Below are 26,181 nucleotides of genomic sequence, written 5' to 3'. Positions count from 1 at the left end.
CCAGAGAAGTTTCGGAAGCGTCTGTACAGGCTTTCTGGAGAAATGAAGAAGAGAAGAACCATCATAGGATGCAGGGAAGGAGTGCTGGAGACCGTTGCATGCTCAAGTTAATACTTGGGAGTTTTGATACAGCTGACTTCTATGTATGGGTATTGTTTACATTTGGGCTAAGGTAGACACTGGCAGCTTGGTGTAGGGCTCTTTCATGTAAGGACACTGATGATAAAGATATCACTCATCTGTGTCTGTTTTTAGCAATTAATCCTCTCACATAAGTTAATCTGAAGGAGACATACTTGTTGGATGTATTGCCAGGGCCCCTGAAAAGTGATTTTCTTTTTTTTTTTAGATGAGTTGACTATTTAAGTGCCAAATTATTTATGGTCAGGTACTTACTGTTTTTTTCATTTTGAAGGTATTGTTGGGAATATTCTAGAAATATATTAGTCACTTATGAACATGGGAACCTGAACTGCAAGCAATGTGGCAGAAAGCTTGTGAGGTGATTGAGAAAGCAGTTTTCTCAAAGCTTTTGTTTGAAGCAAAACAAGTACAGAATCTGGCTAGCAAGCTGAGGTGGTTTTAAAAGGGGCAGACATCAAATTTGAAAACAAGCAAAGGAGAACTATTTAATAAGGAGGATTTTAGGATATTTTGTACGTACTGGTGTTTGAACAGACACTGAAATAGTTTTCTGGAAATGCGGTTCGTAAGAACCTATACTGAATTAGCTAATGACCAGTGGTCATTCTGGACAAATTCGTTAAATCAGTTTTTCCCAGTAGTGACTAAAATGTGTTATACGATAATTTTTTTTGACAAGGGACTCATGACTTGAGCAACAGAAAGAGTCTGTTCATTCTCCCTGTTTCCCAGCTTGCAACTCTGCTTCCACCTTTCTTCTGGGCCTTATGTCTATGAGATGCCACTGGGTGGCTGAGGCCGTAGTGCTTTGCTGTCCTGGGCCTCATTTTTTCCTCAACCCTGCCCCATCACCTGTTCTTTCCTTCCAGCCCGATTATTTCTCTCTTTTGCCTTATCCTCCTAGGAACCACAGGTTCTTTACTGGCACCCTGCTCCTGTGCCATCTCCATGGTCCAGCAGTTAGCTGCTGAGAATGAGCAGCCCTGCTGGCTGGAGGGAATAGAGGAGGCATGATATGCTCCACCAGCCAAAATTAGGGAGACGACAGTGACACAGGCCCATTGGAGATAAGCCAGGCTGTGTGGGGCAGCACATGACTCCTGTGGCTGTTGCAGGATTGAGATAGTACTGGTCCCTTGTAACTCTGGTGCTGTTTGGTACTGCTGAGATTTGAAATAGAGGCACGTCACTGTCCTGATGCATATTTAAGCTCTTAGTGGATACCTAGCTTAAAGTGTTAGTATGATGTTGGCAACAGCTAGAAAATGTTTTGATACCTCGTCAACTTTTTTTGCGGCACTATTTTGTAGTTCTTTTCAGCTGTTGATCAAATTGCCTTTATTAATTTGTTTTTTCTTACATTTCAGGTTATTTGGAATGATCATGACTTGTTTCTGTTTTCAGGTGCTGACTATGAGGATATCAGTACAGGCTGTGGCAGTGTGGGGGAACACAGCTCCTCCTCACAGCATCACTGCGATTATGATTACAGATGACCAGCAGACTGTAGTTACCGGAAGTCAAGAAGGACAAATATGTCTCTGGGATCTTTCATCAGATTTAAAGGTTTGTGTTCACCATGCTACAGTTTGCCAAATAGATTGGAGTTTTATCTTTTATTATTAACAATGGGATTATCCAGACTTGCACCTATTTAGAAGTTTTAAAGCTGGTGTGGTATTTGTTATAGGAAAGTCATGAAACAAAAGTGTTGAAATGCCTATATGAGCAACCAGCTATTTGCAGATGTTGGAAAGTTTATCATAGATTATCATGACCTGTGGATGATAATTCAAGTTTGTGTGCTGTGAGTAATGACAGCAAGTAAACATACACAATTATCATGATTCCTATCTTGTAAAGTATTTGTTTGGGTTTTTTTTTTAATCAATTACTGATCATGGCCTGTCACTTAAGGAAAAAATATCTAATTATAGAAAACCAGAGCACTCTACCAGGTTAACAATGGGAAAAAATGTAGAAAGATGGAAGAAGTAAAATGGAATATATCTTTTTGGTATAATTAAGCTGCAAATCTCCTGGTATGTTACTGCTATTGCATTGACTATTTCATATTTACTTTCTTGAGAATGGAACAGAACCAAAGCAGTTCCAGTTTTTTATTCTGTCTTCCTTGAACTATGGTTCTAGTCTGTTTGGATTTGGCTGCCCCGTTTGTGCTCAAATACAGCTTGAAACTTTAGTTTGCACTTTTGTCGGGCCACCTTTTTCCATTAAGATCTTTGCATGCAGTGAAGCTAATCAAAGGGATTACTTAAACATGTCCTGTGAAACATATGCTTAAGAGCTTTGCTATATCAGTTCCCTACTTCAGTCTGCCACTTTTGCTGCATGCTGTAAAGTGAAGGCCGGAGATACTCTGCATGTTGCCTGTTTTATAACATTTGACACTCCATAAATTCTTCTGAAGGTGCAGTTTTTATACTACAGTGAATACAAAGACTGTACTTTATGCGAACTGCATAATCCATCCACATCTTTTCACATCCCAGAAACATGATTGAAGAACATAAGAATAAGATTGACACTTGCTCATTAAAAACAACATCTACAAGTAATACTCTCTTGCTTTTAGATCTCTTTAGTTTATACAGAAAATGTTAACGTTAAACCATTGTATTATTCTCCTAGATTTCATCTAAAGAAATTCTCTTTGGCCATACTGCTTCTGTAACTTGTTTGGCAAAAGCAAGAGAGTTTGAGAAACAGCCATATGTAGTAAGTGCTACTGAAAATGGGTAGGTAACTGAATATTCAATTATTAATTTCTTAAATCGTGAAATGTACGGCAGGCGTCGGTCAGATTCTGCATTTGGCAGAAGATTTTTAATCCATTTTTTCCATGATATGGAAAGGGCAGCAGTTTGTTAGGATAATGACTGTATTGCTTATATACAATAGTCCAACTAAGAGCTCATCTCTTGGACAACAGAAGGCTTTGGCAGATTTAGATATCCAGTTAATAATCAGGAGAATGGATTGTTCAGAAGGCCAGCTAGGCCTCATTCGAAGGGAGAATAATGGGCGATTGGAGGGAATCAGCAGGTTCAGAAGCATTTTAATATCATAGTGCTTGGTTTTGTGTTCCTTCCTGTGCTCAGTCTTGAGAATTGAATCAGTACAAGAGGCTAACGTACTCTGATCCAGGTTTTGCTTGCTCAGTGAGTACATACGGAAGCACAGAAAAGACTGCCCTTGAATAGAAGGCATATGTATTCCATGTCTCTGTTTACATCTGACTTGCTATTTTGGAGTACATCCTTGTAAGAGGCTCCTGATCTTGCAGCTTGTCTCCTATGTGTTTGTTGTGACTTGGCCCATCGCTTGAGTCACAAAGTTTCTGCAGTTCCGCTAGGTTAGCATTCAAGATTTATTTTTTTCTCTCTGAATATTTGACGATCTTTTCAGCTGGGTTCTGAAGCCTGTGTGTTCAGGATTTCAGCTGTTGAAAGTGGTTAGGGCTAGCTTCTTGCTTTCTTAAGGGCTTTCCTTGAGCAAGTTTGTCTTGCTGCTTAAGGATATTCTCCTCTCATTCTGGGTTCATCTTTTGCAATTAACAGGACAGCTCTGTTGAAACCTTCCCTTGAAGAGTTCTTGTCAATTGCTCTCCTTCAAGCTACACCTCTCAGCACCTTAGGGCTATTACTTTCTCACTGAGTAGCTTGCTTGTCCTTTCCAGCTGCTAGGATCTCGGATTCTTTCACTCAATCAGGAGTATACAAGAAAGGGATAACTTGAACAACCTGGTTCAGGTTTCCTAATCTTCAAAGGTTAGACTGCCCCACCCCACTGGACAGATAGTGGTAAACAGTTCTGTTTGTTATTTACAGAAAGGAGGGTGAGAAGTCTATGGAACTAGTTTTATATTGCCCTCCTACAATTCTACTCAAGGGTTCAGAGGTGAAACTATTTTTCATCTTAATTCTGAAGTTCTGTTAGTGCAGTAGTTTCCAGGTGATATTGGGAGAAAAGAGACTGTATTTCCAAAAAGCTGGGATAAAAAGTGTTAAACAAGTAACGTTTTTGTTACAGATGTACTATACAGAGAGATTTTCACACCCTAAAAATTCTACCTTTGAAGGGATCATCGGGCTTGCTTGGCATGTGCATAGATAGGACTGAATAGTCTTCTGGCTCCTTTAAATGCTCACTTTTACCAAATTACTGCTCACTTCTCATCTGTATTACATAAAGGCAAAGTATCCATCGCTGATCCCTGGAGGGCTGCGATACAAAGTTGAGAATTACAAATAGGAAGCCTCGTCTTCAGGAGATGCAGGCTTTGTCCAATTGCATTTTTTGGCTTGTGAATCAAGGGTGGGAGAAATTGCATGGAAGATGATACTTTCCCCCATCCTGCTTCAGAATCTCTTAAATGTTTGTATAAATGACTTATCCCAGAAGGATGAATATTGAACAAGGGGTTTTGTACTTTTTATATGGAAACCTGTTAATTAATCCATAATTATTCAGAAGTTCTCACTGATGTCCTGCGCATGTGTGTAGCATATGCTGTGGGACAGGCTTATCCACATGTGGTGTCACTCGCTCATTGTTAGTACACACAGTCAACTGAGTGCAACAGGGAGTAGGTGAAGGTATATTCCGGTCTCATTTGTGCATGTTTGTATATATGTGTCACAGTAAAGTAGCTAAAGCAGTGAAGTTAACTGTCATTCTGATATAAACACAGAGAAATTCACTGTCTTGAAATGTTTAACAAACTGCATAAGCATCCTGTTTAAGTTATGACTTTTGATCTGCCAACACTGATGCTACACTACAAATGTGTGGATTTCACTGCTTTTGCTCAGCTGAAAAATATAAAGAAAGTAATATTTTTAGACTATCAAAAATGTGAAAGTGTAGATTAAAACGTAAATCACTAAGTAGTATTTCTGATAAAATGTTTTCCCAATGTGTTATTTTAAGTCCTCATACATAAAATGTATTAGAACATAATTTCAGAAATCATAAAAAGATTGTTTCAACTGTGGAAATAATGCTTGCTGTTTAAATAAAACCTAAAAGCATCAAATTTAACATCCATTTACTGAACTATGACAAAATATACCTCATACAACCCCATCTACAACATTTAATTTGATTATGTTCCTGTGGTACTGTAGTCCAATAGCATGTGGGATACTGTCTAGGTGAGGAAGACTAAGACATCTTTCTCAAACATTAACCTTAAATGTAATTCCGTGTAGCTGCAGTGTTGCACAGACATTTAGGCTGTCAGGAGGCGAGTGCTGTATCAATAACGGATTTGAGGAAGAGCCTCATGGTGGCACTGTTTCTGCTCAGCAGAAGTCGCTGTTCCTCTCAAGAACTGAACTCTTCAGGCGGCAGAAGATGCGTTGTATTTTTCAAACCGTGTGGTTTAAGTTCAGTGAAATGAATCATTTTCAGGAGGCTGTAGTTCCAACGACAGATAGTTACAGTGACACGTTGACAAGCCGTAATGGCAGTATACCTACAATTTGTTGTAGACCAGAGTTGGCCTTAAAGTCAGGTTTGTTGCAAGGCAGCAGGGTGTAATTACCAAAACAAAAAGAATCAGATACTGTATGTCATCCCCTGCTAATGACCACAACATTTTCTTACCCAGTAATCTGTAACAAAAAGCCCCATAAACGACCAGACTGCACTTAAGTATAGCACTAGAGAAAAACTTGGTGGCACAAAATTATTCCAGCCAATTGAGTGGAAATGACAGACAATAATATGAAGTTATCTTTGGCAGGGAGATGTGCGTTTGGAATGTTGCTAGTGGACAGTGCATTGAGAACACAAAGCTTCCTTACAGGCATACAGCCATCTACGTAAGTACAGCAACTTTTCGTGGTGTATCTCTGCTTATTACAAGAGATGTTTTGCTTTATTAACATCTCTTTCAGAAACACACAACTTTAAATTTATATCTCATAACATACTTAATAGGAGAAAAAAAACTTGTTGCAATATAAGTACTTTTATATCTGTTAATTTACCTTTTTTCACTTCCTAAGAAAACAACAGACTTTTATGTTCCTCTGAACTCCTTAATCAAATCAAACTGATTATTTTTAAGCTGCAAATGTCTGGAATGCAGTATCAGTTCACTTACTGTAAGGTTTGGTCATTGGGTAGTGAATTGAAACTGTCTTAATCTTTACTCTTGTCCTGTGTTAAAATTGCATGGAAATGTCAAGTTTCATGTTGGCTTTTTGATGACATATTTTAGAATTACAAGCAATCTAGCCAAACACTGTAAGACAGTCTGCTGAAGATCTTATTTTTAAACGTTTGAAAGGTTTTGATGCCTAACTGCTGACCTCCAAAAGACTGCTCAGCCCGACTTCCAAAACCACACTTTCATTCATTGCAGAACTTGGGACATGTCACTTATTTTTCAGAGCCCAAATTGCTTTAAATGCTACTTTAGATAATTTCAAGTGTCTGCTTTGGTCTGTATCCAGGTACACTAGATATCTAGATGTTAGAGTGTATGGGTGCATTTGAAATAAACATGTCTATATGGTTGAGGAGCCCAGCATGTATGGATTTGATTGGGAGAGGGCTCATTTCTGGATATATTAGTAGAAGAGTTCAGGCCTCCTAGTTTAATTAAAATGCTGTTTTTCTTCAGTGAGGAAGCTTAGGTTGGAACTAAGCCTCCAAACGATGGAAAACTGGGACCTCATGTGACTCAAACTATGGCCAAATTGAGAATCCAAATGTTTTAAAGCTTCCAGAAGAAACACTGTTTCATGGCACTGTTTTGCTTGACGTGATGAATTCAAACACAGGTGTTAATGACAAAGGCAAGAGAAAAAGCTTGGGTAAATTACCAAATAAAAATTATAGAAGAATAACTTCTTAATAATATAAGCTTTTTACATACATGTGTGTGTGTGTGTATATATATATATATATATATATAAAAATGCATAGATTGTTAAGAAGTTATTCTATAACTTTTTATTTTTGTATATGTTTAAAGCATGTATATTCTTTATATATACACACACAAAACAATACTTCAGTTAAAATGTAATAGAGGTGTTGTATGATCTGCTTTGTGGTATTGCTTAATTTTAACTATTAAAGTTATGAAGGGTTTCTGCAGATTATCTGACAATCTCTGTACATTTTTGTGGAGATCAGAAGCAGAATCTTCATTCTTATCCTTCAAGTAGGAGAAACAAATACTTCTAGAAGATTGTTACTTCTCTATTACAAGTGAGCTGAACATAAGTTGGGCTAGATAATGATTTTAGTTCTATAACTTGGGAAAGATGGCTAAAGGAAAATAGGAACATTAACAGGAAAGCTTTTTTAGGAAAAAGAATAGATGTTGCTAGGAGGGGAAACTATTCTTAAAATGTAACCTTCAAATGTTTATAATAAATTGTTGGGGGCTTTTTGTAAAGGTTTTTTGGGGTTGGGGTGTTTTTTGTTGTGGTGGTTTTTTGTTTTGTTACAGGGTTTTGGTGGTTGTTCTGTGGGCAATGGTTGCTTGTGGCATAATAGTACCTGAGAGCGTGTAATTTCCTGCAGAATGTTATTGTCTGGGAGACTTAGTGTGCACTGATTTTGACAGCATCACCATTTTAGATTGCTGCTTTATTTTCAGTTAGTGTTTTATCAGGTTTTAATTAAACTACTAACCTACTAATCTATCTGGTCTAGCAGGTCCTTTTTATTCAGCATAGATGATTCACCTATAAATGGCAGATGTCAAGCAGTGCAAACTGAATATTTGCCATTTCAAATGAAGTTTAACACCAGGGTTGGTTCTTAACCGTTTGTGGATCTTAACCAGTGTGGGATTTCCTCAGAGGATTAACTCACTATACAAATCTTACAATTCAAGCCTGATTAAAGAGGGATAGTAATTACAAATGTTCCTACATTTCTGCCTCTGACCATTCATAATATCTGTGGTAATACTTATCCTATTCCCGGTTATTTTTGCTTCTTTAATTTTCAGACTTCAATTACTTAACTGATAGACCAAGAATTATTATCTAAGTGAAACTGAATATACAGAGAACTTGTAGTAAATGAGGCACAATTTTGTGGGTCTATCTGGTATTTTCCTCTGACTACATGATTGTTCCCTGTACTTTAAGGATAGTATTTACTTGTAAATTCCGTTTGACGTGGCTGCTCATGCATTTATAGCAATTATGTGTACTATTACAGATAGATCTTGCATAAAATACAAATGTCCTTGCACATATAAAACAACTAGCAAAAAAGAAATCTTCATAGTCACTCTGCACTGCTGTCATCTCTGTTCCTTAGAACTTTGTGATGTGTCTAGTTTTTCTTCTCTTCACATGATTGTTGAGAAAGAAAGAATCTTCTCATCACTAGGGCATTTAATGTAAAAATGAAAAATATCTCATGGAGTAGAAATTCTTCCTGGAAAATAGTGGAATATTCATTATGAATCTTCTGCATTTTCACCTGATTTTATCTTTACCCTGTTGATAACTGGAGCTTTGTCAAACGTTTGGAGAGAGACGAGGCCTGTCAAAGAAACAAGTCCCAAACTGTTCAGCAATTTTTAATGAAAATTAACACCTTGATTGCTTCCAGAAATCCTAATATTTAGGCAGGGCAGATGCTACTTTCAGTATGAAACCTCTTACTAAGCTGTATGCCTATATTAAATCATTATAAATGTATGTGAAATGCTCGTGTTGCTAGCGAAATTGTGTAAGGTCTCACATATGCATTAGATTTTTAGTAATGCTACAAGTGTTGATTATGATTCTAAGCATGACACGCGTAATGTGAAAGTATGCATGCATATTTGTGTAGTTTTGTATGCTGACTCTCTTCTTCCCACTCGTACAGTATTACCATTGCTCATTCCGGATGACAGGTGACGGCTGGCTGCTTTGTTGTGGAGAATATCAAGATGTCCTTATTATTGATGCTAAGACTTTGGGTGTTATTCACTCTTTATCATCATCTCAGTTTTCTGATTGGATAAATTGTATGTGTATTGTACACTCTGCAAGAATTCAAGGTATATGTTGTAGATGTATTTATGTAGGCCAATTAAATTGTAATAAAGTATTTCTGTATAGACAGTGCAATCCTACTAGATTTAATGTTTAACTATGTTTCACAGACCTGTTGTGTACAAGACGTTAACATTTCACTGACAGCACATAAGAAGGTGTTTTTAATATTCCTGATGTTGGTCACGTTTCATCTGTTTCTTGAAGAGAAAACCAAGCAGCCTTTACTCTGGTTGTCAGCAGCTCATTTCTTGGATATAAGAACAAATTACTTGTGTAGTATCAGGGAAATTAAGGGCACAAACCCACTATTCTGTGCCTTCGATTGAAATATATCTGATTAGACAAAATAATTATTCACTATTTGCTTACGTGTTTTGTATTTCTATATACCAATTAGTTATTTTTGTGTAAAATCAGTATTTCATCTAAACAGTGTCCTGCAGAATCTGTGTTTTAATGCTGTATAGAATGCCAGTGTCTATGCCAAGGCTCTGTCTTGGTGTGAGGCACTGTTTGAACTTGGTTTCAAGTTGACTATCTCACTTAACTTTTCACAGAAGACTCTTTGGTTGCAGTGTCTGTAACAGGAGTTCTTAAAGTGTGGGACCTATCTTCATTTTTGAATAGCATACAGGTCAGTTTGTATGAGGTGTGAAACAGTGATTTGAATGATAATGTGAATGTAGTAATGTTCTCAAGGAAAGGATAGATTGAAGCAGAATATGAATAAATTGTAATCTTCTGGATACATATTAAACAGAATTGATTAATTTTGTCACAAAATTCCAAAAACATGCCCTCATATTGGTATTTGAAATTAGTTGGGCTATCAGATGGCTCTTGCCTTGACAACTCCAATGTCTTTCGCCAAGGCTTCTTGTCTTTCCATGTTCCATGATGTCGAAGTTCTAACACTTTCCTGCTGTCCTGATAATGTCGCTCCATTCTTCAAACCCCTTCATTCTGTCCTTCAAACTCAAAGCTCTTCAAAATTGGCCTTTGTACTACCTCTTCACCCTGGTTACTTTCTTCAAAATGGTTCTTTAGACTTGGTTTTCCTATGTCTGCCTTCCACAATGCTGTCTTCACTTGGAAAAGACTCTTGCTGTGTCAAGTGCTCTATTTCTCCATCCTCAGATTCTCTTATTCTGTGCAACTCTTCTGTGTTAATACTCTCAGCAGCTGTCACTTGACACGCATAAGTGTTAGAATTGGAATACAATGTTTGTGTTTGAACTAAACGCTGAGAGCTGGATTCACAAAGGGACGTCGGTATTACAGCTAAGTACTATGAATCATCAACAGCCACGGCAAAATGTCATCAGTCTTCTCTGAATATCTGTGATACATTACTGCCTTGCTTGACAAACTGCAGAGCATGCTGCAGCACTACGTGTTAATGGGTAGAACCAGGCCCCATAGGAGAGTCTGTCAAGTTTGATACCACACCAGTGTTTTTGGCTTATCTGCAATGTTTTGGGGGGGTCTCTTTAACGTTCCTGGGCCAAAAAATACTGTCACGTTGTAGAAATTCTGAGCACTGTAACAACTGATTACATCAGAGCAGCATATGTGGTATGGTGCCATCATTTTACTGCCTGGGGCCTTCTTTTGTGAAGGGAAGAGGGCAGAGTTAGTAACAATCTAGCTGCTTCGAATTTTAAAGAGCAGTATTTTAATAAATAATTGGAGCTGCAAGGTGTAGTGAGAGAATAGTTTGTAGTTTGATAGCTGTGATTCCATGACCAGCATAGCACTTCTCTGAGAAGTTATGATACTGTTGGTATCTTTTGAAATAGAAAACATCAGTTTTCAGTGATTTAATCAATAACTAATAAAAATAACTCCAGTAGGATAACTTTGAGCATGATGGCCTTCGTAAGCCTGATATTCACACAAAAAGGGTGGAAATATATGCATCTTTTCTTAAACTATCTGTACATTCAGCAATACAAGGCTAAGAAAATGAATTAGTTTTCCACTGCTTTTTAGAGGCGTTGAGTTCAGACAAGACATATGACAGCACCATACCTCAGACTGTCCTGGTTGTAATAAGGATTTCTGGGAAAGCAGAATATTCACCAGCCATTCCGAACCTGATACTGTCAGTTTACAGATTGTTGTAGCTATTTTTTTTTGACTGAAAAATATGTAGCAGATACTCATTGCAGCAGGTGCTGTCTATGACCTGCCTTTATTCCTTCTCCATATTCATTATTACTTCTTTAAGTGAGATCAAGGTCTGAACTGTGCTGAATGTCTTCTGTTTACACGGTACTTGTGAGACCTGCTGTCTTCCTATTTCACTTTAATTAAGAGTTATATGTTGTTTTGCATTTTGAAAGTGTGTGTTAACAAAGTAATTTTCAGTAGTTTGTTTCTATCCTAAATTAAAAGCTTATATAGAATAAATCTTCTTTTTTCTCTGTGCTGTAAAGGAGAGACAAAGGGTGTGCGAGAAGGAATCAAAATCTCTGGACTGTATAAATTGTCAAGCAGTACGGTTTTGTACTTACACAGAAAGGCTCCTTCTGGTTGTGTCCTCCACATACTGGCAGGTACATGATTGAGCATTATACTTTCTTTTTAATTTTGTTAGTAAGTTTGAAAAGCTAGTGTGATTTTTTTTTTTTTTTTTTTTACGTGCAGATACTTTTTTATTCCTTAGCTTAAAGAAAAAGTGTTTACTAATTTTCAGATATAATGGTGTGCTTATTGCTTCTCTGCTTAACTGCCTGACTGAGATGAAGTGTTTATTTTTTGTTAATGTATTTCTGCTTTAAAAATTGGCTGAGTAGAAAGGGGATTACTTTCAGTATTGGTCAGTTTTCGAGCACTGGGTGCATTATAGTCCTCTTCACAGTGCGTTTCAAAAGGAGACAGAGATTCACAAAACCTGTTTGACAGAAGTATTCACAGTTGGCAAGTCCTCGGTAACCAGGGGCCTTTGTTCCATCAGGGCCAATAGCCTGGGTTCGACTTAAAAAAAAGCCAGCAAAGCTAAAGACCCCAAACTATATCGCTTTCTTATAGCTGTAAGAAAATAAATACATTGTGTAGTTACTGAAACTGTTAGTTTATTTTAAATCTGAGACAAGCTGAACTTTATTGTAAAAATTCTGTATTTTTTTCCCAGTGTTACGACATTCCTCTTAAAATAATCCTGAGCTATTAGTGCAGTGTATGTAGCTCATCCCATCACCAGTGCTCTTGGGGATGGGGGGGGTGTGTGCAATTTCACATACACCTGAGTCAACTTTGAATAATTCATCTGTAGAGTATCCTTGAGGTGTCTCTTGGGCTATTTCAAAAAGTCTGTACAAAAGTATTTATAAAGAAATTCTATGTATAGAATGGATAGGTTTTTCATGGAAAAATCTGTGTAACATGCATTGTTTTCCATTAATTTCTATAACATTTTTGTACAAGAGGTGCATGTTTCTTGTAGCATCTCCACTATGCATTTGAATACTTATATTTTACTGCTTGAAGAAGTGTTATAGATCCATAATTCCAGTTGGATTTTCAACTTCTGTGTTTCAACAAATATACAGCTTTAAAGTAAAAGATGATGATGATGATGATCTTATTCCTTAATTAGAAACATACGTGGTATGTAGCATAGGAGAGATTCACATGTGTGTTTAGAGTGGCTCCGTAACCCATTTCTATAGTAATTAAAATGTAGAGCAAATTAACTAGAAATTAGCTAAAGAATAGAAATTAGCTATGAATAATTTGTAGAAATTCTCACTCATAAATCTGTTTCCTCACACTGCTGGAATAAATTACAAAAACTTGGCTATGACTACTCTCTCCGTGAGGCCACTAGGAACCTGAACAAGCAGACAATACACTAGGTTGCCCTAGTCATATCCTGTTTGGGCTTAAAATGGGAAGGTCAGAGGAAGCAAACAAGTAATAGTTTTTCAGCAGCTCTAGAAGTGGAAAAGAGAAGAATTCTTGCAAGCAAAGGTGTTGTATGTTCTTTGCTTTCAGTTATTTGTGAAAAAGAAAATCTCTGTTGCTCCCCAAAGAAGAAAAGAAAAAATCTGCTTTGATAAGATGCATGTTGTCCTTACACCAGCAGATCATCTTTTAAAGAATAGACACAGAAGCAGTTATAGCTTCTATCAAAGTCTTCAATGTCATATTTATGTGCTAAGTTCATTACCTACCTCTTTATAAGAAATTAATAGTGCAGTAAATATTAATAATGAATGCAAGGCAAAAAAAGTAAATCCCATCCATAATCCCCTAATATAACAGAAGGCTCTAATGGTGCTTCTTTCATTGTCAGTTTCTGTATCTTTGAAATATATGTTTTGAGTCTCACTTTGCAGTAGTTTGATAATATGAAAACTGCTTTGGCATCAAAAGAGGTAGTCAAACTACAAAGAGTCAAGCTAATGTTCTACTTATTGATCCATTGCCCCAAAACAGCTTGAATTAAAATGAATGTGCCAATACTGTTTGTATTTTATTGTTTTTCTGAGCCTAGGTCTATGATTATTGTGATTTCTCCTTGCTTTGTACTGAATTCTGTAAAAGTGGTCAGTGCTTTGCTGGTGGAGAAGTGCTAGCAGCTTACAGACTTATCATCTGGACAGAAGATGGCTACAGTTACGTCTACCAGCTGCTAAACAGGTGGGCTCAGATGGGAAATTCACACAAAAAGTTCAGGTACAAAATGAACTTTGGGAGGTTTATTATGGAAAATCTCTGCATGTTGCAAATGATCAAAACCCAGAACAAAACCACTTTGGCACTCAAAGATTTACCCTGAGTTTGACAGCCCTCCGTCTTTGTTTGGCACAGCAGGGGACATAGGAATAAGATTAGCCATGTAGAACTTGGGCAGCTGGTGCTGTGATTTCAAAAAGTAGCTTGTAATTACTTATTCGTCAACTTGTATTTGAACTTGTGAATCTTGGATGTTACTGTTCTGCTTTCCAAAAAATAAGACTGTCTAAGGCTTTTAACTTATTTTTTGTTTTCAAATTATGCAGTGGGCTTTCTAAAAGCATGTATCCTGCTCATGGGAAGTTGCTGAAAGAAACTGTTTATCCTCATTTGCTCTGCTTCACTGATGTGAAGGAAAATAAGGTAAAACTCATAAAGGTTTATTTCAAAAGTTCATTCATTATTTGTTTGCCTGAATGATCCCTAAAAATTCATCAACAGATTTTATTGTTCTATGAAAACAATAAGTAAGTCATATTCCTTCATTTTAAGATTTTAATTACAAACTTGGAGAGGCTCATAGCATATTTTTGTCTTAAATTCTGGCAATATTTACTTTTTTCACAGGGAAAATCCTGTGTTTTCAGCTATAGATAGGCTAAATGTTGAAGTGATTTTATTTTTTTCTAAGTTTGGAAAAAAAGGGAGAGGTTTTTTTTAAGTTAAAGTTGGTCTAAAATAGCTTTAGAAACTTTTATTTCCAAATCTGAAAAAAAAGAAAACACAAAACCAAAATAATGCCAAACAACAAAAAAGCCAGCCCACAAGCGAAATGTAAGCAAGTTGCTCAGTTCTTGTTTTGTGAAGAAATATATGTATGTTTCAGTGTAACTACAGGAGTAGGTTGTTTCCTGTGTGTCCATCCTAAATTGAAGGGATTTGAATCTGTGCCGTTCTATCCAGAGTACTGTTACCCTGAGCCTTCAGAGGCATAATCACATCCCCAACTTCCTTATGCTGCAGGCAGACCGATAGTGCCCCCAGAACATAGTTAGACACATGTGATCTCTTCAGAACCATGGTCTCTGCTTGAGGAAGCCTCTAAGGTTAAGACAAGAGGAAGATAAAGTAGGTGATTGTTACAGTTCTGATTGAGAACTCACATTTAGGCGAGCATGTCACACCACTTTCAAATTTAGAAGTTACTGCTTAGACAAAGTAGCTCAAGTGGACTCAGCTATGTTGGAAAACCTACATCTTGAGTAACTTTTTGAGTAGTGCTTTGTGTGACCACAAAGAAAGAGGTAGGGAAAACCAGTTGATTTAAAAAGTAGAAAACTGATTAGAATTAGGAAGTAAAAAAGAAAAAAATAATCCGTGGCAGGGGTTCTTACTTTGACAAAAATTGACGAAAAACAAATATAATGAATTTTCTTGTGTACCTTTTGTTCTGGTATTGTTGCCAAGTCTTATTGCTAATACTGTTTATGAAACAGTCATTGTTGCAAGATGTGGATTTAATTCCTACCTGCAGTTGCGTTAGTTCATTTGAGTATTTGCGTAGGAGCTCAAGCAGGTCTTTAAACAGTTTATGAAGATATGCAAGGGAGACGCAGTTTTATTTGTACCTGACTAGAAATACTGTCAAATATATACCTCTGTGAGGTTTTCTAGTCATCTTTTTTCTTTCTGTTGGCAACCATAGGCTCTTAGAAAGCATGTTATGTTACATACTCTTGCAAAGCCTGACAGATTTAATCTTCAGTTGAAGGGCAATAGCACAAGCCATTCAGCTTATCCCCCAAATGCTGTGATCTAAAATTGGATAGGATAACTGCTGAAGGATGCCAAAAGGTCAGGTGTAGTGAGGGAAAAGAAATAGCCAAAACACATGGCTTGGCAAATAGGGTTACAGTGGTGGTAGGAAGCTCAGATATGCTTCCCCCAAAACGTATGCATTTTTAAATAATGTCACCTGCCCTCTTCTAGTATTTCTGCTTTAATATTTATCTTGCTACCTGAATAATTTTTATAGCAGATTTGTGAGACAACAAAACTGCCTGAGTGATGATCTATTTTATCTCCATTCTTAGATTATAAACTGAAGCACATTACAGCACAGTTGCTTATTGTGGAATTTACTCCCAAACTTCAATGTTCCAAATAAAATATATCCAACGTATGGGGATGTCATTAAACTGTCTTGAAGGAGCAAACAGTCAAGCTTTGTCTACAGTATCTAAGTAAAGGTGGTGTGTGGAACAAAACAGTTTGTGCCCATGACCTTTCATCCACGCTATCCACAGTACAGGCTGTGCTTTGGAGGTTTTTTGGTGTGGTCTTTCTCGTGCGTGTGTATGTGCTCCTGCACACATCTCCCAGTTTACTTTCGTGCAAAAAGAATCCTGATTCAGTGCTCCAAGACAGCTCCACAACTCATACCTAAGTGTTTGCTTCTGAAGTATGTGCCTGGTCTACATTGAAACATACTGATGTAGACATACCTGGAGATTCCTAATTTCCTAATTCCTAAGTTTTGAGCGATAAGAAGCTTTGCCTTAGACACCTCACCAGTTGTTAACAGCTTGATACTTGAGAATGAAGCTTGTGTAACAAGTAAACAGGATGTTCTTGGCAAGTCACCAGTAGATCATCATGTAGTTTGGTTGTTACTGATGTGGTGATACAGACTTATCCGTGGTGTTATACCTATAGGCAAAGACAACCTACAGACTTCTAGTCTCATGGGAGAGTAAAAACATGATGTTTGTCAGACAAATATAGTGCAGTAAGTTTTAGTGTTGACTTACTGACGTCTACCTAGTTTCATTAAGTCTCTTTATGAATATTATACTTCTGTAGTATGTAACTTTTTCCAGATGACTGAGTGATGGTGTGTTAGACTATGACCTTTCTATGTAAAAGCATAGTTCTTGCCTTTTATTTGTAGTAATTTAACCTGTCATGAGTGAAGCTTTACTGAATTTGTTTTGATATGAAGATTATCAGGTTTTCACTATTTTTTTCATCCTGATCTTGGTGCTTATGGTGCTGTTTTTTTTTTTTATATGCTGGTGATACTGTTGATAGATGCTCCATGTAGAGACAATAAACCTGGAGACCCCCCCATTCCACTTTCCCATTTGGGATGTAGGCTTAGCCAAGGATACTGGCAAGGCAGAGGTGGTTTTCAAGAGGCTTGCACCAGGCAGGGTAGGTCTGGTCTGAGCAGAACTTAGTGATAGGTGAGGGTTCAAACATTATTTGTTTTATGTTTTTACAGCTTTTGATGTGAAAAAACTTTGAATTTACAATTAATTATTACATTATTTTATCAGCTCTTTCATAGCAGAATATTGACTTACTGCTATTTTTGACAGAATTTTCCTTTTGTCATGGGCTTCATGAATGAAAGAAAGGAGCCTTTCTATAAGGTTCTTTTTTCTGGTGAAGCTTCGGGAAGGATCACTTTGTGGCATGTTCCTGATGTGCCTGTGTCAACATTTGATGGTTCACCAAAAGGTTTGGTAGTTCTGTGCCTTTGATACAGTCTTTTTAATTATGTCTTTAAGTCAATTTTCATGAAAACTTAAATTCTCATGAAAATATTTTCACAGTAGGAAGTGATGCTCGTTCATTCATTGTGTGATGATTGCCCATAGTTAGGAGGAGCAAGACAGTCATAAAGATTAATATCTATAAATTCTTCATGCAACTGAACATATAAATGTTCCTCTTTCCTTATGATCTGCCCATAAATGCTTCTCTAATAGATGTCATGAAAGTAATTGGTCCTGCTTATGATTGTTCATAGGGAAGTCTAAAAGATAGGATTTAGTGAGGTGTGATCTAGTGTTGCAATAGCAACTGCTGACTTTCGATCTCTGGGTTGCAGAAAGGATAAGTTAGGGGAAGTGGTGAAGAGATGAAAAAGTGTGTTTTCCTTTGTTTGGATTTTTATTTTGTCTTGAATTTCAAAAAAAAAAAATTAAAAATGCCTGACTCTTTTCCCCCACCCTCTAGAGATCCCAATTACAGCAACATGGACTCTTCAGGATAATTTTGATAAACACAATTCAGTGTCAGAGGGCATTATTGATCATCTTTATGCATCTAAAGATGGAATTGAAAGTAGAGTTGTCAGTTCCTCTGTATACGTACCCAGTCTCGATCAGCTTGTGTGTGGATGTGAAAATGGGAAAATTTTTGTAACACTGGGTTTAAAAACTGCAAGAGCAAGGCTTCTAGAAAACATACCTTTGCTGAAAGGTAAGTTTTAACAATTCTGTTCAAATTCATCTCAATCAAGCACAGAAGACTGCATACTTCTGACATCCCTTCCAGTAATCCCTGTAAAAATTCTTGGAAAAATAGGAGTGGTGGTCAGGGATTGAGTGAGGAAAACAGATTATGATGTTCTTCCTCTGTAGCTGCTGTATCAGATCATAGCTTAGTACTACCAAGGTGCTTTGCACTGTTAGGAGTGCTGGAAAGGCTGTGGGGATGGGGTCACCTGGAAGTGAGATATGTGGGATGTCACAATACAGGAGATAGTCATCTTTGTAATTTTCTACCTAAAAGATCATTCCACTGGAGGAATAAAAAGGGTGCATCTCAATAGATGAAGCTCAGGGTGCAGACCTTTGCCCTCCCTTTTAGGAGAGGCGAATATCCAAAATTCTTTGATCCCATGTAAAGGCTTGTTGTATTTAGTCCTTTGAATATCCTGACTTTTAGCAAATGTACTGTAAAATATGGAGCCCCCATTCTTAAAGAACAGAAATTATTTGTGTACCATCTTATTTCAGATAATCTACCTTACAAGGTTCTGAACGGTCATAGTAGCAGAGTCACTTGTTTACTTTATCCACATGATAAATCAGTAAGATTTGATCCAAGCTGGCTGTTATCAGGGGGCCAGGATTCTGTCGTGATCTGCTGGGATATGTTTACTGGAGGCATCTTACACCAATTTAGTCTGCAGTCTGGTCCAGTGATAGAGCTCTTGCCATCTCCAGAAAACTACAAAGTAAGTAAAAGCATAATAAATGATCTCAAAAAAAAAAAAGTATCTTTGTATACGTGCGTGTGTGTGTGTGTGTGTATATATGTGTGTGTGTGTGTATATGAATGAAAGAACATACGTTTATCCTGCAGCACTTTACCCTTAATTTACATTTGCTTCATTGTCTTGTTTGAAAGTTGCTTTTAATTTCAGGGGGTTGATTTCTGGTTGGCTTGTAACTTCAGTAATTCAGAAAAATAATCCTAAACGAGTGACATACTAAACTGAAGCTCTTAGGAGTATATTCACCACTTTTAATATAATGGTTATCAATCTGTATGATAATCTAATTATCTCCTAACTTCTGAAGTTGAAAAGTGCAATCAGTAAGACTAGGGGTTTGAACATTTGAAAAAGATTTGGACCAATAGGATTTTAATCTACATGCGTATGCTTGATTTTGGTTCCTGACACATCCTTGCGGTCCCTTACGTGTATGCTTTTGTGTCTTATGAGATTTAGAGCAATTCTGTATGCTTTTCTTTAAGTGAATTTTGAAGTAGTAATTTAGACTACTTACTCTACTGAATGCTCTGTGAGATTTTGTAGAACAAATTCTGTCCCCATTTTATTCCATGCCACTAGGATTTAATCTTTTTTCTTTTACAAAGCCTGTGAAGACATATTTGATACTTAGGGTTCACCTGGAGTTCACCGATGTGCCAACATTTAAGTAGTCCAAAAAATGTTTTGCAATGACATAAGTTCTTACTGTTTGTAAGGCTCCCTTTCACCCTTTTTCTGGAAACTAGATAGGATTTAGTGCCTGTTTGGGTGGTGTTTCACTTTGCTTTACAGGGCTGAATTCTTCCGTAGGGTGAATTCCTTCGTGTGTCACCAAAAATTACTTGCAGGAAGGGAAGTCGTTGCAGAATCAGATCTATATGTGAAATGCAATTGGAACATACCTAATTTTTTGTTAGAAATAATTGCCCTTGGCTTTTGTGTCATAAGACATGAAATAATTTTATATCATGCAAACAATAGTTTGGTTTAAGGTAACTTTTTAATGCTTTCTCTTCTAGGACAACTGCTGCTATATATTTCATTCTATAATCATTGCTTTGGTAGGCTAAGTATTGTGAATAAATGGTATTTTTAAAAAAAAAAAGAGGAGATTCTATGTTTTTGTGTCAGGAGATCAGTTGTACAGCTGGTCTGTTAAAAACAAGTTGGAGACTGAAATAAAACATCATTTTCTAAAATGAGTATGTTCTGGGAAAGAAATTGCTGAACCATTTTTACCAGGCTTGTTAAAATGATGTGGTTATGACTGTGGTTATGCTGTGGTTACACTGTTGAAACTGAAGTTCTTTCTGTTTTACAGTTAAAAGACCACAGCACAGTGTACTGCGTGTGCAGTGATCACTCAGTAGCACTTCTACACCTTCAGAAGAGAGTATGTCTCTTACATGCCAGAAAGCATCTGTTTCCTGTGAAGAAGATAAAATTTGACCCTGTTGAAAATATCCTAATTGTTGGATGTGAAGATGATTCGGTTTATATTTGGGAAATTGAAACAGGTAATAACACAGGATTTTTTTTGGTTACTTCAGTTTTGTTTGTCTGTCATACAGTCTTACACAACCCTAATTTATAGCAGACCAAAGCAGAGATACTAACACTTTGAATATATTAATCAGAGAGTTTAAACATTTCTATAAACAAGAAAGAAGTAAAATTTTCATATGGTTCAAGGTATGTCACTAATAAAATACAATCGCTTAAGTCATATCCTGACAGTGAGATTATTAGCTGACACTGCAGTGAATTGAGCAGAATATTTCTGGAAGCTATAAATAAAATGTAAGTTATTCTCTTTAGGTATTAAAAAGAATAAAATTTTCAGTCATAACAATCCCAAGGTAGGGCATGAAGTTCTGCTTTTTTCAGCAAAATCATAATCTGAGAAGCCTTTTGAGTTAATTGATAATCAGTTAATAGTGGAAGATAATTGCAAAGCTCACAACTGTGTAGTCAGGAAAACTAAAGCTGAGCGGTTCAGGTTGAACTGTAGATTCCCAGGTGATCTGAGAGTGTAATGCTGATTCACACCATCCTAAATGTAGTTACTTGAACTTTGACAGACAGGACTATCAGAAGCTGTGATGGTCCTAGACATTACAATACGGTATTTTCATGCGACTGAGCTGTGTGTCCTGGGAGGGAGGACGTGCATAATGAGTCTAGAACCGCTGAAAAGCACAGTGTATTGGTACGGTGTGAAAACACAGTTTTACTAATGTAACACTGAGATCACAATTTGCTTTAAAAGTTGCTACAACACACTGTCTAGGCTGTCTGCTTTGGACAAGTGTCCCTTGTTTTAAAGTACAAAATTATCTGGGTTTAATAAAGGACTTGGCAAAACGAGTACAGTGTAAATTACAAGCCTGTTGTGTTAGTAAGCTATTTAATGGCATTAAGCTGGCATTGGAAATACCTTCTGGTACTTCCCCCCCCCCCCCCCCCCCCGAGTTTCTACTTTAAATAAAAAGGCTTAGAATAAAATTAAATTGAACTAACAATTATAGTCAGTTAGAAACTGTGGGTTTACACTGGTGGGTTTTTTCTATAGCTACTCAAAAATACCAAGTTCTGTTATGAAGTTCTCATATTTTTGCATTATATTTTGAGATTAAAAAACTCTTTTAATCTTTTTGTTCAAAAACATCAATAAAAAATTAAGAAGAGAAGGTGTGACCTCAGGCTCAGGAGACTGTTGGCTTTTATATAGTGTTGTAGTTGTTTTTCTTTGCTGTCATCTTGTTGCTGAGTGACTATATGGTGGTTTTGCTTAGAATTTTAGCTTTAGTTGCTCTGCTGGGAAAAATAATGCAAGGTCAAATTTTCAAAAGTAGTGGACTCTGAGTTACAGTATTCTAAGCTTGTTATCCTGCCTTTACTTGTTGCTGTTTCCTGCATAACTCTGAATGCTGTTTCCTGTAAATATCTAAGATTCTTCTTATGTCTGTTCTGCTATTTATGTAGATGCATGATGTTATCGTTTTCAGTGCACTTTCTCAGGACATGGGTTCTACCCTTCTACTCAATCTGCTTTCTGGAGGGTTTGTGGAACAGCACAGTCTTGGGATCCTTCTTCCTGTCTTGTTATTTCCTCTAGTCCTTTTATTTTACTAGTCTCTGACAGTCCATCTGCAATATTGCGAATTGTTGTTTCCCTCTTCTCTCTCTAAAAGGAAGAATGTTTCCTCTCCAACATGTTCTTTTCTGTTCCTAAAGGTGTTACTAGAGCTCATTATTAATGGCAGCATGCACTTTTTCTATGCAAACACTATTTCTGTTAACAGTAAAAACTGTAAGCTACATCTGCCCGATACTTTAGCATAAAGTATATGAAACAGTGAAAATGAGAAATTAATTTGATTCTTATAGTTGCCTAACTGCTTGTTTTGTAGCAAGAAACTTTGCCAGAAAGTCACCTTTACTAGTAGCAAAATATTAAAGGTAGGATGGAAAGATACTGTCCTAGATCTCTGTTGTAACTAAGGGAAATGAGAGGAGGCATCTACACTTTCAGCAATCATTAATAGATACATGTATTTTCACGGACAAGTTTGTAAAGATGCTACCAGTTTCCAGCTGTTCTATCTATATTTTTATTGCTCTTTTAAAAAAACTGTTGAAAACAGTTGAGATATTTAGGTGGGGAAATTGTGGTTAAAATCTTGAAAATTTAAGTATATCCCACACCTAAAAAAAAAATTGTGCAAGTTCACAGCTTTTTATTTTTCAGCCTTTGAGTATTCTTATTACTTCATGGAACGTATATTATTAACTAGAAATAGTGCTGCCAAGTTATAGGTATTTCAGACTTCTGGGGCTAAGTAAATAATTGCGAAATAATTCACTGTGTCATTTTTAAATGGAAGTTTTGGACTGTTGATTTAAAGAAGTCATCTGCGTAGGCCTGAGAAAAGACAGTTCCATGTGTGGTGTTAGAGAAGGCCAAGTCTGCACTGCTCAAAAGTACCTTGCAGGATTAAATGGTACTGAGGCAGCATATGCCTTTGAATTAACTCGTGACAGTGGGACTGCTTTTATCCCCACAGCATGGTGCTATGAGGTTCTTAGTTTAAAAACAAAAACCAAAGCAACCAAAAAAAACCCAAAAGCAAACCAAAAACCCCAACAATTGTTTCTTTCCTAGATTACTGGACAGTAAATATTGTGGAGTGAATTCAGTGCTGCTGCTGTGTGTACATAACACAGAAAATTACTTTGGCACATCAATTCCATAGAGATGCTAGGCCAAAATGCAAATTGCTGCCCTTAACAACGTAAAAACTAGAAGTTTTTATCACCATACAATGCCCAAGGCAGCCCAGAAGTTAAGGGTCTGGAGACAGAATTGCATCTGAGGTGCAGCTATGTTTATTTAGTACGGCTAGATAATTTCACACTGAAGTATAGTGAATTCTTTGTAAATCAGCGAGATTTAATAATGCAGGAATGTAATGGTACCGTAGAGACAAAAATCAGAGTATATTTTCACTGTCTTTCCTTTAGGCTTAAAAATGCTGCCAATTTCAAAATTCAAGAGGAAGTAAAATTAATGCCACTGCTCATGTATGTTAGGTATCAGAAAGGGTGCAGGTGGCTAAAAGCATGGCTCTTAGTTACTGTTTCTCTCTTTTGTTACTAGTATTAAGCAAGAATGGGAGCTGCAATCACTGCCTCTTAAGGAATAGCTGGAACACAAGAAAGGCTGAAGTTATTGCTACATTAGCAATTAAAAAATTATTTTGTTTTGTTCCTGTTACGCAGTGTGAAGTAAAAGATGCCATCTAGGGTGAATACCTGGGAAAGCCTGCTGGGATATACTGTAGTTGGTGTAATGTTGAATTACATCTGCATTGCAGGAGAACAGGAGAGGTCATGGCTTTGATCTTTGAAATTGGCCTGTCCTAAATCAAGAGTTATGTAGATACTTCAGTGCCACTCGGGCAGACAGAGCGTTGTTCACCTGTGTGGGAAGGGTGTATAAAGCATCACAGACAAACCTCTGCAGAAACGCAGCAGCCTTTCATGATGATTTTCATCTGCTGGCAAATGATCAGGCAGCCATGCACATATCAGTATGGTTACCTGTGAGCATGTTTCCTGACTGTTGGATAGGATGAAGCCTAAGTGGTAGCCTTGGGCTTGGGTCCCCTGACAAAAATGGACATAAGGTAAAGCATCTGTGATTTCTATAGTCAAACAGTGCTTTTCTTTATTTTTCTTCTAGTTATGTGGTTAGCTTCATGACTGAGGCTTTGCCTCCAAGTGAGTCAGTGGAGGACCTGATTTTGAGTCAGACTCATATATCACTGTTTTCAGTTTAAAAGAGTCTGAACAGTGTTACTGGACTAGAGTTGATGGATAACTGGGAAAACAGCCAGTCTGTTTATAATTTCAGGCTGTGGATTAAGGTGTTTCCATGAATATTTCAATATTTACGCTGTTGTAGAGTCAGCAATAATTCTGTTGAATTTGACAGACAACTTCACAAAAGTTTAGGGACATCTAGTACCTATGACTGTCTTTTGGTTATACCAATTTAGGTCCAAAACTGTCCTTCTACCAGGTATTTAAGAGGGTGACCCCATAAGCAGATGAAAGACTTCATTCTGCATAACAGTTCATCATCCAATTTCCTATGACAGAGACTGATACACTTTTTCAAAAAGCATTCTGAAATTTTAAAAATTTAAGTTGTCTTTTAGCAGGCTTTCACAATAGGCTTTTTACACTGTATGGGTTGGGAGAAACATTGTCACACCGATTAAAACCTAAGCTAATACTATTTCACATATGCTTTTCTCGAGCTTGCCAAAGATACCTTATTTTACATGGTCAATGGGAAGCTGCCAGAGTACAGTTGGCTGCCTTTATTCCAAACAAATAGGCATTTCAGTAGAGTTTGTGCTGAAATCTGTTAAATACCAAGAGTTGACTTCAAGTGGAATTTACCTTACCTAACTTGAGGCTTCTATCTGTATTTAAGCCCTCTACCTGTGAGCTAGTAGTTCATGTTAGTTTTGTAATAAGCGGGAGGAAGTAGGAATAAGTAAAAGTCTGTACCTTCCCCCACTGACTGCAAGGGGAGTCTAAAGAAGAGGGGGGCGGGGAGCAAAGCTAATTGTCTGCTGCAATTACAAGTGTAGAGTAAGATAAATTGAATCCCATTCTTTTAGTCCTTTGGTTTATGGAACAAGTAAGATGATTCTATTCTAAGTTTAAATGTTGTTGTTACACATGCATGTGGGTAGTGATAGAGAAAGCCATACAGAAGCCATGAACTAATGTCTGTGTAGTTTAATGTTCTTTGCCTAAATTTTAATATATAGATATGGCAGCTTTCCACTACAGTGGAATATCTTTCCATGACAATAAATATTGATCTAATAATACATTTGGAATATTAATACGGCATGTGTACAGCATATGTTCCAAACTTATATGTGCTAGAAGACAAATATGAAAATCAATAACAAATTTTATTCTAATTAAAGTGCAAAATATTTCTTCCAATGGCCACCACTTGAAATCCACTTCAATAAGGAAATTAGCTGTTATCTATATTGCTTTTACATTTTCCTAAGCAGTTGGTATCTTTGCTTTTTTAAAAAAGGTAAATATTAGTATGATAGGATGTAGTAATAGAAGGATCAATGTGTGTTTTCTTGCTGTATACAGCATATGGCAGCATGTTTACTGAGCCACGCTTCTATCTAATAAGTAAACTTCAATCTTCCTTCCTTAGAGGTAGCACTTTTCATTTATCAGAGGTAGATTTAGTCCTTCAATTAGTACTAGTTTAATATGAATTTATTCCTTGTAGTTCATCATGCTTGCAGAATGAATCATCTACTAATTTCCTGTTATTTTCTTTTGCCTTGCAAGTCTTGTTCTGTTTTATTGTTTTATGACCTACTTAGTGTGAGTTTAAAAATAGAATAACATCAGTTAAAATGTTTTATTCAGTTACCATAATAATACACATTTAAATTTACACTGACTGAATCGTATTTTTTATACTCACACAGGGAATACAAGTTTTGGGAACTTTTTTGCATGATGCTAGCCCCAACACAGAAAAAAAATTGAAACACATGCCTAAAGAGTATTTCTGCTGAGGTTGGATCTCCTTCTCCTGTGTAGTCAAAATTAAATGTATGCTTCAATCCTTACTAGAAAAGGTCAAAATCATCAACGTAGTAGTTCAGGTTTGTGTAG

General features: G+C 36.8%; 1 protein-coding gene across 1 annotated transcript in view; it reads left to right on the top strand.

Annotated features, from left to right (window-relative positions):
• The first annotated feature begins 1,557 nt into the window (after positions 1-1,557).
• Positions 1,558-26,181, top strand: part of WDR72 (WD repeat domain 72) — a 109,304-nt gene continuing 84,680 nt past the window's right edge. Inside the window, exons 1-12 of the mRNA XM_009948463.2 lie at positions 1,558-1,710; positions 2,797-2,903; positions 5,915-5,993; positions 9,019-9,193; positions 9,749-9,825; positions 11,630-11,749; positions 13,693-13,838; positions 14,201-14,297; positions 17,255-17,396; positions 17,898-18,143; positions 18,683-18,903; positions 20,267-20,462. Coding sequence (XP_009946765.2) covers positions 1,558-1,710; positions 2,797-2,903; positions 5,915-5,993; positions 9,019-9,193; positions 9,749-9,825; positions 11,630-11,749; positions 13,693-13,838; positions 14,201-14,297; positions 17,255-17,396; positions 17,898-18,143; positions 18,683-18,903; positions 20,267-20,462 — 1,759 coding nt within the window. The remainder of the gene's footprint in view (positions 1,711-2,796; positions 2,904-5,914; positions 5,994-9,018; positions 9,194-9,748; positions 9,826-11,629; positions 11,750-13,692; positions 13,839-14,200; positions 14,298-17,254; positions 17,397-17,897; positions 18,144-18,682; positions 18,904-20,266; positions 20,463-26,181) is intronic.

The sequence above is a fragment of the Leptosomus discolor genome, chromosome 11 (assembly GCF_034619465.1).
Source record: "Leptosomus discolor isolate bLepDis1 chromosome 11, bLepDis1.hap2, whole genome shotgun sequence".
NCBI classification, from domain to species: Eukaryota; Metazoa; Chordata; class Aves; order Leptosomiformes; family Leptosomidae; genus Leptosomus; species Leptosomus discolor.
Note: the sequence above shows the minus strand (reverse complement) of the source record. Positions and strands in the feature narration are given on the sequence as shown.